Source organism: Cydia pomonella, chromosome 24 (assembly GCF_033807575.1).
Source record: "Cydia pomonella isolate Wapato2018A chromosome 24, ilCydPomo1, whole genome shotgun sequence".
NCBI classification, from domain to species: Eukaryota; Metazoa; Arthropoda; class Insecta; order Lepidoptera; family Tortricidae; genus Cydia; species Cydia pomonella.
In genome coordinates this window covers 2,862,559-2,876,613 of record NC_084726.1, presented here as the reverse complement: position 1 = coordinate 2,876,613, position 14,055 = coordinate 2,862,559, and the positions used below count along the sequence as shown (strand labels likewise).

At 40.2% G+C, this 14,055-nt stretch overlaps 1 protein-coding gene across 1 annotated transcript; it reads left to right on the top strand.

Annotated features, from left to right (window-relative positions):
* The first annotated feature begins 1,782 nt into the window (after positions 1–1,782).
* Positions 1,783–5,688, top strand: LOC133530865 (uncharacterized). Its single transcript, XM_061868921.1, has one exon. The coding sequence runs from the start codon at positions 1,783–1,785 to the stop codon at positions 5,686–5,688; it is 3,906 nt and encodes a 1,301-aa protein (XP_061724905.1).
* Positions 5,689–14,055: the final 8,367 nt, after the last annotated feature.

The window sequence follows — 14,055 nt, the reverse complement described above, 5'->3', positions numbered from 1 at the left end:
ACCAACGATTCAGCCCCACAACTCCCGGACTGAAAGGTAACTTCGCCCTACACTATTTCACATTTTAGTTTTAATTTAATATTCTAATTTTAATATGTCACAACTTTCTTGCTCAACCGGCCCCTAAATTTCATTCCCTATCGCCCCCCTTTTTCGAATTACAGTCCACTCTCTCGCTATTGAACATTTTGGCCTTCGATCCGCATAATTTGAAAAGTGACCTTTGGTTTTTCGTTTCTCGTTGTTTGTTGCTTATTCAAATTTGTTTGGTCATATCATTTGTTTAATTCAAAATTTAGGGTACACTTATAAAAAAGTCGAGGGTAAGCAAGAAAGTTGGTGGCCGTGTAGTACTGCTTTTAGTAAATCATTCGTTCACTCGTGGTTAATATTGCTGGCAACATTCTCATAGTTGTCAAGGGTTAACGTCAACTGTCAATGTCACTAGTATCAGTCAGTAGTACTTCGTTTTTATTGAATTAATTTTGCAATTAAGTTTGAGTTTTTCGCCGTTTTAGTGTTTTTAATTGCACTTAAAACAATATGAGTGTACATGGTGATAGTGACACGGATCCCGCGACAGTAGACATGTTCCATGTCGCGCGAGGTTACGCTATTTTTCGGTTAGAAAATATTGAGGGTTCCGACTTGAAAGGGTATGATGAATCAGACATCAAGGATATAGAAAAGGACTTTCACAAAGCACAACTACGGATTTTACGTCCACTGAAACCTGAAAAACGTGTGGAGGAGTATGAAGTCACCAAGGAATTTGAAAGTAAGCTAAAATCCGTAAAATGTAGGTTGAGACAAATGGCTAGAAGTGAAATAAGTGATAAGCCTGAAGTGAAATCTTTAACGCTTGGGAATAATTTAGCTAAGCTTCCAAAAATATCGATTACGCCTTTTGATGGGAAACTGGAAAGTTGGGTGTCTTTTAAGGAGCTTTTTGATTCCCTTATACATAGTCGGAGCAATATTAGTAATGTGGAGAAATTGCACTACCTTCTATCAAGCGTTCAGGGTTCCGCACATGATTTAATAAAAAGTTTTCCTTTGTCAGGTGACAATTACAGCAGTGCATATGAAACACTGTCCAACTATTATGATAGGAAGAGGCAAATTGCTGTCATGTACTATGAAAAACTGCTAAATTGTGAGCCAGTCAAAACAAAAATGGATTTGGAAAGGGTTTTTAGAACTTTTAATGAGAATTTAACTATTTTGTCAAAATTTAACCTCCCCGACAAGAATTTTATGTTATATTATTTGCTTTGGGCAAAGTTAGATGTCGCTACCCGAGAAGCATTTGAGTTACAACTCGCTTCCAATACTGAAGTTCCAAAGTTTGAGGAATTAAAAAACTTTATTGAAAAGCGGAGCAGGGCTTTGGAAAACTCCAGTGTTAGTGTTAGGCCTCAAGTTCAGAATGTTAAACCGTTAACCAAAAACAAAACGGCCCTTGTCGTTTCGACTACATCAACACCAAGTTGTGTTTTTTGTTCGGGTCAACATAGTCTCGATAAATGTAACAAGTTTATAAATCTCAATAATGATGGCCGGTTTAATTTTGTTAAGGAGAAGGGTTTGTGTATTCTATGTTTCTCAAATGCACATAGGGTGAAAACTTGTCGAGCTTCTCGCTGTAGTGTGTGTAATCGCTCGCACCACAACTTATTGCATTTCACAAAGAGTGTGGAAGCTCCCACGGGCACAGAGATTGCCACTGCACCGTCTAGCAATGGCATGAGTAGTAGTACTAATAACACAGTTTTAGCTGCTATGGCGGGAGATAATACAATCTTCTTCGCTACTGCCCAGGTGTTAATTCGGGACAGTTCTGGTGTCTTCCGCCCAGTGCGGGCGCTCTTGGATGGTGCTAGTGCATGCAATTTCATGTCAAAATCCTGTGCAGAAATGCTAGGGTTTGAAACTTCTGGACAACACACTGTGTTTGGCATTGGCAATTCGCCATATCAAACATTTGGCGCACTATCATGTGAGGTCAAGCCAATGGGAAATGAACCCTCTTCACTGAGTACTAAACTCGAAGCTTTCGTTTTGTCGCCGGTATGTGCCGACCAACCTCCTCAACCTGTCGATTCGTCGGGGTGGTCGCACATCAGGAATTTATCGCTGGCTGATCCTGGTTTCGCCCGTCCGGCGCCGGTGGACCTGTTACTTAACGCACAGGTCTTCGTTTCGTCGTTGTTGCCCGGTATACGGCGCGGGGAGCCTGGACAGCCTACTCTGTTGAAAACCATCTATGGATGGGTCGTTATGGGTGAGTGTGACGGGAGTCAGCTCACAACAAGCGCTCTCGTATCGTATCGTAACAATAAAAATCATTGTTTTTTCGTGTCGAGTCCTTCGCAGATTTTGTCGCTTGATGATTCTATAAAAAAATTTTGGGAATTAGAAAACGTTAGTTCTCCGACTAAACCTTTCGTATCTGAGGAGGACCAACGCTGCGAGGACTATTTTCTTGAAAAATACTATCGCAATGAAGAAGGCAGGTTCGTAGTTCCACTACCATTTGTCGATCCCGCGAACAAACCTACCTTCCTCAATTCGCGTGAAATTGCTCTCAAGCGGCTCACGTCGTTGGAACGCAAGTTGAACTCCAACCCCGAGTTCAAAAGGGCGTATGTGGAATTTATGGATGACTATGAGGCTCGTGGTCACTTGGAAGAAGTGGAACCTCCTTCCACAAGTGAAGGCCACTTCTATTACATACCTCACCATGGAATTCTGCGCGATTCCGTCACCACTCCTCTTCGCGTGGTTTTCGACGCAAGCGCTAAGGACGCCAACGAGGTGTCTTTGAACGCTACTCTTCTCGCTGGGCCCAAGCTTCAGACCAACATCTTCGATCTGCTCACACGTTTTCGCTGGCATGCCGTCGTCTTCACAGGTGACGTGAAACAGATGTACAGGCAGATCCTGGTCTCTGATGAAGACGCTGAATTTCAGCGCATTTTGTGGCGCCCTTCTGCTGTCGGTCCTGTGCGCGACTACCGTCTTAAAACGGTAACCTACGGGGTTTCTGCTGCGCCATTCCAAGCTCTTCGTACAATGGCTCAACTTGCCAGTGATTCTGCAGCCGCATACCCAAGTGGTTCAACTGTTCTCGCTCGTGACATCTACGTCGACGACGTCGTCACCGGAGCGGATTCTGTCGAGCAGGCGCGTTCGCTTCAGGCGGACCTTACGAAAATATTGTCGTCGGGGGGTTTCCACCTCAGGAAGTGGACCTCCAATAGTAGTGAGTTCTTGGAGAGTCTTCCGTCTTCTGACCTGTACTCGGAAGACTTTAAACATTTCGAAGAAATGACTGACATTTCTCTAAAGATATTGGGATTGCTATGGCAACCTCAATCAGATTCTTTCCGGTTTCGTGTCGCCGCTGCTCCTAACGGTCGGTGCACCAAGCGCACCATTCTGTCGGAGATAGCTAGAATCTTCGATCCATTAGGTTTCCTCTCGCCTGTAACATTTCTCGCCAAGTATCTGATGCAATTGCTTTGGGTTTCGGGCGTTTCCTGGGATGGAGATGTCCCGGAAAGCATCAGGCTGGAATGGCAGGAATTCAAAACTCAACTCTCGTCGCTGAGTGCTGTAGCTGTGCAACGCCGTTTAGTCGGGAAATTCGACGTGCTACATCTCCACGGATTTTGCGACGCGTCAGAACGTGGCTTCTGTGCCGTAATCTATTGCCGTACCGAAACTGAGGAGGGTGACGTCGACGTACAGCTCGTGTGTGCTAAGTCCAAGGTCGCGCCATTGCGTAAATTGTCGGTGCCGCGTCTCGAATTGCTCGCAGCGGTTCTGCTGTCTGACTTGATGGCTTCGGTCGTGGAGGCTTTGAAGCCTTTCCACTCGGTAGACAGAATCTTTGCATGGTCGGACTCAAGTGTGACGTTGACCTGGATTAAGTCGTGTCCGTCCAGGTGGAAAACGTTCGTGGCCAACCGTGTGAGTCATATCCAAGACGTTATTCCTCCCGATTCTTGGCATCATGTCAGAACCACTGACAATCCAGCCGACTGCGGATCGCGTGGTTTGCTTCCCCAAGATTTAGTCAACCAAACTTGCTGGTGGAACGGGCCTGATTGGCTCAGGCACCCCACTGAGAGCTGGCCTAAGTCAGTGCTGATGCCAGATAGGGACGTTCTCCATGATGAGCAAAAGATTACAGTCCTCGTAGTGTCCAATGACAATGCACTAATCGACAACTTACTGGAGAAGTTTTCGTCGTTAAGAACACTTCAACGTGTTTTAGCCTATTGTTGTCGCTTCGCGAATAACGCGAAGAACCGAAAAACGGCCGGGAAGTGGCTACGCGGTCCTTTAACATCTATCGAAATAAAGCAGGCACTCATGGTTATTGTACGTTTCGTGCAGCAGCGCAGCTTCGCTCAGGAAATCGAAATCATTTTGAACAATCATTCGAACTCTCTCCCAAAAGCGTTCAGAAAACTGTCCCCATTCATGGATGACGCGGGTCTCTTGAGGGTGGGCGGTCGCCTGTCGCGAGCTTCTCTCGACTTCGACGTGAAGCATCCTTTGCTTCTACCTCGCGACAATCGGCTGACCTTCCTTCTTATCGATGATTATCATAAGCGATTCATGCATCCAGGCATCCAAACACTTCATAACTTGCTAGCGCAACATTTCTGGATTATGTGTCCGAAACGGGCTATTTATGCAGTTGTATCGAAGTGCATGAAGTGCTTTCGGGTGCGGCCACCGGGTGCTCCTGCGCCACTCATGGGCGACTTACCATCGTATCGAATATCCAAGCTGAAGGCTTTCTCGAGCGCAGCGGTTGACTTTGGTGGGCCTTTCGACATCGCTCTCGGTCGCGGACGTGGTAACAAGACGTACAAAGGTTATATTTGCGTCTTTGTCTGTACCGCAACAAAGGCCATTCATACCGAGCTCGTCACCGAGTTGTCCTCGGATGCTTTTCTCGCCGCACTTCGGCGTTTCGTCGCTCGCCGTGGTCGGTGCAGCCGGTTAGTGTCTGACCAAGGTAAAAATTTTGTCGGTGCGAACAACATCCTGCAACGCCTAGTGAAGGATGCTGCCGCACACCATACAATTCACTTCGAATTCAACCCGCCGGGTAGCCCACATTTTTCAGGACTCGCTGAAGCTGGAATTAAAGCTGTTAAAACACACTTGTCGCGTGTCGTCGGGAACCAAAGGTTGACATACGAGGAATTCTCGACGATCTTAGCCCAAGTCGAGGCTTTACTCAACTCCAGGCCACTCACTCCTCTCAGCACCGACCCCAACGACCTGTCGGCCTTGACACCGGGTCATTTCCTCACCACGGAACCCCTATCGGTCGTACCTGAGGAAGACTTCTCAGACGTTCGGGTTAGCCCTCTCCAACGCTGGAAGTTGCTTCAGAAGATGCACCAGGACTTCTGGAACAAATGGTCGAAGGAGTATATGCATACTCTCCAGCAGCGGATGAAGTGGCACGACAGACACCCTAACGTCCAAGTTGGCACACTTGTGCTCGTTGTAAACGAGCAGACGAGCCCAATGAAGTGGCCCCTGGGTCGCATTATCGACACACACCCCGGATCTGACGGGATCTGTCGTGTGGTTACTGTGCGCACTGCCACAGGGTTGTACAAACGGCCTGTGGTCAAGCTGTGTCCACTACCTGCGTAGTCGCTTTAATGCGCTACATTTGTGTTGTCCATTCTTCGTTTAGCTTTAATATTATCGCACTTGTTTCACTTTTATTGTTCTTTTCGCTTAGTCAAAATACAAATGCATTTTGGTGGGCGGAATGTCCAGCTTTGGCCTTGTATTCTATAAGATTTTCTCGTATTTACTGTGGCAACACCAGCTCACAGTTGGAATTTGAATATTGCTCTGTCATAGACACGTCAGAGTCAGTGTGTCATCAACCTACCACTAGTTAACATCGTATTTCGTCGTTCTCGCTAATTTTCGCAACTTATTGAAAGCACTACTGCCAATCACGTCTCTAGCATTTAGACTCAGTGTTGTGTGGACGAAGGACACCAGGCACATCCGCGAAGTGGAAAATCCGAGGTCTAAGTTGGACGACTCAAGGTAACGGTTCTGAGCTTACTTCTAGCTGGCGACAAGGACAGCCAGAATCACCACCAGCGGTCTTCAACGGCGACCAACGATTCAGCCCCACAACTCCCGGACTGAAAGGTAACTTCGCCCTACACTATTTCACATTTTAGTTTTAATTTAATATTCTAATTTTAATATGTCACAACTTTCTTGCTCAACCGGCCCCTAAATTTCATTCCCTATCGCCCCCCTTTTTCGAATTACAGTCCACTCTCTCGCTATTGAACAGCGACTCTTTTTCTTAAATTTGGCATTTTGTTGGCGTTTTCTTGGCAGCCAGATGCGAAATGCATTTGCATTCTGTTGTCTGTGGCAAGTTTTTTTTTAAACGTGCCTGACGGTAATGCGGCTAGGTGGAAAGTAGCTTTTTATGTAGGGAATTTAAGAGGTAATTTAGGCCCGTAATCGTTTATTTACTTTAAATTTAGAGGGTAACGAAACAGCATTCTATTTCAGGAAAAGCGTACCCTTTATCGATTTGTAGCGCTAAACTGTCGACTAAACAGCAAATAACTTCATTAAGTTTAGTAGCAATTAAATATAGGTCCGAAAGTTGAACCCTGTGGTACACCTATGCTAACTTAGTTCTAAACATGAAATATTGAATAATATTTCGTTATTTTTTTATAAACTGAAATAGATGTCATATATTAAAGAGAAATGAGGAAGCCCTGCAGTGATTAAGGCCTCTTTAGCTATCCGGGCTAACGCCATGAACCCCTAGGTCCTCCACTAATAATTTGATTTGTTCTCAAAGTTGTGTAATTATTTTATTAGATTTAATTTAGATTAACTACATTTTTGTTATTATGTATTTGAAGTAATATAATAGCATTCTTGGTTTATGAAATATTTATCTTCAATAGTAATATTTATCTTCCTAGAAAAAACCATTATTAAAAAAATATTTCCCATTATCTAAGTTTTTATTATGATTTTAACTTTTTAATCATCCTCAGCTGCGAGAGCAAATTTCCTGATTTTTGCAAAGTCAATTGACTTGTGAATTTAGGAATTTCTTTCCGAGTTTAACTCGTTAAGGCTGAACGCGTTTGTCTTTGTGAAGAGAAATATTTGATTTATCGTGCTCTTTATGTTAATACGGAGGCTGATTCTGATTTAAACATTTAATACGGTTTTAGACATTGACTATGAGACCGTTAGCATTAGCAGCCCACGGTAATTGTGATGATAACACATGTTGAATTGTATCACAATGAACTGGACACAGAAAAATAGAAATTATATATAAATACAAGACATCAAGCATTCCAAATTTTAGTTTTTTTTTCTCCCATAATAAATATAAAATGGTAACATTTGATTCCTTATATTTTATAAAAAAAAATAGATTTTACGGCAATCTATGTTAAGATAATTATAATAGACTGATTATAATTATAATTGACTGATTATGATAGTTCTACTTATTATGCAACTTAGCTATAAATAGTTTTAAATAAGAAAAATTGTGATTGATATGTAAAACTATGTTTTATAAAGGCATGAATGAATGAATGAATCGCAATATTTAACAGCCAAAATCGCCATTTTTCTGTTTTCCATACTTCTAAATGGCTTCAATTTGATGACCTCAAGTACCGCTAACTAAAGGAGGTCACGTGCGCAACATCCCAAAGCACGATTGTAAGACTTTTTCTACTAATACCAATACGTTTATTTCATTACTTATTACAGCAGTTCATAGGTATAAATGTTAGGTTAGGTAGGTAAGTAGTCCATCTTAGGTACAAAGAGAAGGTAAGTATTTATCCCGACAATGTCTAACAATTTGATTGTGTAAGTAATGAAAAAGTTGCGGGCACAGCTTGCTGGATTTAAACCCGCTTTTATTTTCCTGACTTTTGTATAGTTTTAATGAAATGGGCCCAATATTAGACATTTGGTCCTCAAAAGAAACCTGTTCTTTTGATAACTTTGATAAAAACTTAACATCTAGCAAGGTGCGAAGTCGGTGGAGGGAAAAGTGGCGGTGACACACGTTATCTTATAAAATGTCGCACATCAATGGAAGCGGCAGTCGTATGTAGTAGGTCGTGCACCTAGCAAATCGGTGCTGATGAACATACACATACTTTATAAGAGATGTATACAGTCTCTAAATGTCAAATAACACAAAAAAAAAACTATGATGAAAAAATACAAACAACAAATACTATACAACAAATAAAATCCATATTAAATTGTTTCAACACAATCGGCCTCACGTGCTAAGTGTGGGAGTTGGGAAGAAACTTTCCTTTTTCGGATCGAAATTGCTAATTTTGATGGCTTTAAAGTTTGTGACAAAGGTGTCAATTTATTCTTAGACGTTATGAATGGCTCAGAATAAATTGTGTAACTTTGCAAATTAGTTACTTACCGTACCTGTATTTTGCCTTAAGGACCCGGGCACGTCCTTAAACTACGTCCAAAAGAGAGGAATGGGTATTGTGAATGTCATCTGGCTTTGTATGGTAGGGCACAACACAGCGGATGTCATTCCAGATCTAGAATAGAGCCCAACTGGCGAAGTACCTCCACCTTACACTAAACCGCAGACAATTAACACTAGACCCATGGCCATGAGTACATAGTGTTGTGTTCCTGCAGGTGAGTAAGGTACCCAGAGCTCAACGAGGGTGCGGAGTTTTGGGGTAGGCTACGGAAACTGCTTGCCATCAGGTGGGCAGTGTGCTTGTTTGCCACCGACGTAGTATATAAAAAAGAAATTATTGGAAGCGATACCTTTTTCAATGAAACTACCTTTACAATGAAGCACATATTTGTGGGGTCATGTTTGACGCAGACGGTCACCAATCACCATGGTCTTGGCTACTTGAAGTGCGAGAGGTGTTTTTCGAGACATCATGCCATCAATGATGTCACCCGCTGGGATCTGGTGTCAGCCAATGATCCGTTCCTTTTGGAGCTTCCAGGATAATCCTACTTATGTCTGTATTATACAAAGGCTGCAAAATATGACAAAAATTATGTATAAACTAAAGAAATTAAAACTAAAAACTAAGACACATATTGATAAGTCCCCCACATTCTGCAATCTAACCTTTAATTTGTGTGTATAATTATTAATTGAGGTTGATGGCCTGCAATATAATATATAAGCAATATCAAGTTAATATTTTTTTCATATGCAAAGCTTGAAACTGGTTTACAAAATAGCGGTAAATACCGGTTTATTTCGGTTTTACTCTGAACTTTCATAAGAACGCGAACGTTTTAAGAACTATATTGTAACCTAAATAAACCAGTTTATTCGACGAGCGACGAGACGACCAGCGGCGGTATCATGGTTCCATTATTATCACTTGTTACTATGCCCGTCACTTTCGCGCTTACATACATGTTAGAACGTGACAGGTATGGTGACAAATGATAAAGAGCCGACCATCTTAGCCCTACTGCTGGCTTGGTGATAAGTCGCGTGAACAAAGACACCGACATAGGAAGAAACCGGTTTTTATTGTTCTAAATAGGTTAATCTGACAAGAAAGTTATGGAAACGTAAATGGAATGGTTTTAGGAACGAAACCGAAATTAAAAGGTTTTGCGCCAAGTACGTGATAACGTTTTGGAAAAACCAGTTTCCGAGCCTTGTCCCAAACATTAGTTTAATCAGTTGTTTTATTAATTTGTGAAAGAAGAATAAACAAATATAATAAAGATAAATTTCTCAATAAATGCTGAATAAAGTTGACAATCGTACACGCTACTAATTACCAAATTCTGTATTCCTCTCACAGCACCTTCCCAAAAGTAATTAACAAAATATTTAATTAAAAACTTGGAACCTTCACAAATTATACAATGATTCCATACCATAATGAAAATTAAAGAAGTTTGTACCTAAGCTCTTATTGGCAAGTTAAACTTGAGGATCAAATTAATGTTAAAATTGTTTAAACACTTTAGTATTCTGACACGCGTAATCTCATTAAATACTTTGGTAAAAAGGCTTACGAAGAACTTTTTTATCCTTACTGTCGTACTTAGAGTGTGCTTGTGTTTTGGAGAATGACTTGCTTACTCTCCTACAATTCATAGCTACAATTCAATTTTATTTTTATGCCTTCAAACCTTTAAAGTCCGGCAAATAGCACTTGCAACCCCTCTGGTGCTGAGTTGTCCATGATCTAAGGTTATTGCTCATTTGCCTCCTATATTATTATAAAATGTTCGAAAAGCCAAATAATAAGTCAAATCATGGAAGTCAGGAAAGTAGCTTCCGATGGTATGGCCATATAAGCCGCAGACCAGTAGACTGCTTCGGAAATAGATGCGTCAACCTCACTGTCCACGGCTCTAGATCACGCGCCCGCGGTCTACCGCTAGGTCTACCTAAGAAGCGCTGACTGGACGTCGTGACAGCGGACATGGAAGAGAACAATCTCACACCTGTGGATGCCGAAGACCGGGCAAAGTTGAGAAGATTAAGTAGGAAAGCGGACCCAGGCGCTAGGCCGGAAAAACGCTAGGTTGAAGAAGGTTATTATTGACAGTGCACATCGCAATAGAAGAAAAAAATACATAAAATAGCAATACAAGTAGAGAACAATTCCTCTAAAAAGATAAACAAAATTCTCAGGATGTGATATCAATAGTGGAATTATTAAACATAAAAGTTTGAAATGCATAGATTTTATACTTCAAATTTTATTGGTTTCTAAAAACCCGATTTCGTCACTCAGCCACTCACTGATGATCATTAAAATTCTAGGGTAATTACTGAAGCCTTAGAAAGCTGAAATTTGGTATGTATGCTAGTATTAGTACACAAACAACAAAAAAAAAACCAAAATTTTTAACTTCTAACGCTCAAATCCTTAAACTAGAGGAGACGCCAAATTTTGATACTAGAGGTCTGAAAATTTATAAATAAACTCCGTGTGAAAATTTATAAAATAATTATTTCTGGATTTTAATAAATCACCCCCTTTAAATTAGGGGATGGAAGATTATCAAAAAGCACTTACAAAAAGAAGTGAACTCCCACTAATACATTTTCAAGTAAAATGTTGTCAAGACGGAACCATAAGGCTCGCAACATTAGAACTGATAACTTTTTCAACATCAAACATCAAACATTTATTCAGCAAATAGGCCACAGGAGCACTTTACATGTCCATTTTTACAAACAATAAAATTACAAAAAACAATTACAAATATGGAATCGATGAAATAATAAATACTTTATTAGAGATGTATACTGTCTCTAAATGTCAAATTACACAAAAAAAACTATGATAAAAAAATAAAACCAACAAATACTAAAATTCTTTAGAGATGTATAAGTCTCTAAGTGTCAGAGATAAAATATAAAAAAGATATTAAATTATCCTTAGAGATGTAGAGGGTCTTCAAGGCTTGAATTCTTATATAAATCATTAAAAGACAGAAAATCAAATCAGACAAGAATTTTTGACATTGCAAGCCTTATGGTTTCCACTTGACAACATTTTACATGTAAATATTTTGGTGGGATATATATTACTCCCTTAAACAACCAACAATTTCACCAAACCGATTCGAAATGAAACCCGATTACCAACTTATCGACTTCACACGTAAAATGTTGAACCATTCATAACGAGCTAACTTTAAAAGTTTGGCTTAGAATCACTTACCCCAGAACTTAAGCTTCTTACACGAAAGGCTTACGTTTACACTCAATGTTATCGACTTAAGCCTTTTAATACAGAGTTAGATTCGACCGCGATTCCGATTCGATTCAAGTTGCGGCCTTGTTATTAGTTTGCAAGTTTTATTGCAATGGAAGGTATTTACATTTTGATAATGAAATGTGCTTGTTAGTTTTGCTCAAGGAATTAGTCGAAATCTCACTATTTAGTTTAACAATAAGAATATATTTATTTCATGAATTTGGCAATACAAGAGAGTCCGCCGATTGATCCCCACATAAGGCTCAACCTGTAACGTGGGAATCTCAGTAAAGTATCGAAATATTTAGTTGTATAGTTTAAGACTGACATACTAAAAAAAAGTCTTCTTGCATCTTATCTTGCTTTTTGTGTGGAAATAAAAGGTTTCTTATTCACACTTCTTAATTTATTTCGTGAAAATATCACTGATTAGACTTGTCTGTAAAATAAATGAAATCGCACTTTAAGTAGGACTTCATTTAAAGAAGATGGATGGTTAAAGAAGTTATAAAAAATATGTAGTTGTAATTTTTTAAATATTTCGGCCCCCGCCGAGCCTTCCATGTGATGCTGCTGGTACCGACCGAGTACCGCACGACCCGGCCACGTTCCGGGGGTAATTTCGCTATGCTGCCACAAAATGTTGGAATGATATACCTCCCCCGGTGCGTGAGGCAAAGAATATCCAATAGTTCAAATCTAGGCTTAAAAAGTTGTACTTGAATCCTCAAAAGGAGTTCGCGGATATACACGTGACCAGCCCCGTGAGGGATGCGTTCATAAGGTTAAACCCGTAATAAAGCTTCGTTACCTACTATTTTTTTTATCATAATTGTATAAATTGTAAATATTGTAATATGTCTAATAATGTCTTATACCTCTCCACTTAGCTGAACAAGGGCAGGTCCAACATGTTGTACCCGCACCTTGGTCATTACACAAGGTGCCCGCGAGGAAATGGAAAGGAGGAAACAAACAAAAATGTCATAGAAAGTTTTTTTTTAATTCGCCTTGTTTCAGCGTTAATATCAAATTTATCCAAAATATTATTTTATCGTGTTTCAGTGCATAACGCATTTTTGATGGCTATGTCGCTGTTATGGGACCTAGTCTAGACATCCTTATAAATAAATATTAAATAATAAATATTATAGGACATTATTACACAAATTGACTAAGTCCCACAGTAAGCTCAATAAGGCTTGTATTGAGGGTACTTAGACAACGATATATATAATATATAAATATTTATAAATACTTAAATACATAGAAAACACCCATGATTCAGGAACAAATATCCATGCTCATCACACGAATAAATGCCCTAACCAGGATTTGAACCCGGGACCATCAGCTTCGTAGGCAGGGTCACTACCCACTAGGCCAAACCGGTCGTCAATTGACAGATATTACCCACTAGGCCAAACCGGTCGTCAATTGACAGATATATAGCCATTATTAATACCTATGAACTATTTTACAGTAAAAAGTATTTTTTTTATACTACTTCGGTGGCAAACAAGCATACGGCCCGCTTGATGGTAGCCGTAGCCTCTAGCCTATGTACTTACGCCTGCAACTCCAGAAGAGTTACATGCGCGTTGCCGACCGCGCGCGTACCGTGAATGCCGTGAAACCCTATCGGTTTTGTACTCGTATCGACAGTAGATTCGTGGATTTCACATCAAAGATTGTTGTGATACATAGGATAAATATTATTTTATAAAATTACAAACAAGATTAGTTTATCACATAAAAGTAATAAGTATATCTGCGGATAAAACTCATGTATCCAGCACATCAACAATTTTGAAGGTGACTCTGTCTAGCTAATAACCTAAGTGAACCCTAAACAAATTACTTTTTTATTTCAAAACGAGCAATAAACTAAAATAGAAGCTCAAGCGCAGTGAGTTATGCTAAGTCGTTTATATCTAATTCGCTAATGGAGCAGGTTGCGATAAATTTACGCACGTCTTTCTAGATCTGCGTATATTTTAACGAAAAATAAAATTGCCTAAGAAATTTGCTCGATAAAGTTAAGGGTCTAAGTAGAAACTAAAAATATATTTTTCACCACACCAGCCGGTAAAGGCCCTCTTGATTGTTCAAAACCTGATGAGAAAGTTGCATTTTATCCACATGTGGGGCAAAGTACTTTGATGCAAATTTCGAGATGTTGCCTTATGTTAGCTGGCAGAATTGACTTTGACATGATTATTTTGAATGATAAATATTTAATGAC

What these genes read in the sequence shown, in the direction of transcription:
- LOC133530865 (XM_061868921.1), top strand. Translation starts at nt 1,783, where the DNA reads ATGGCGGGAGATAATACAATCTTCTTCGCTACTGCCCAGGTGTTAATT.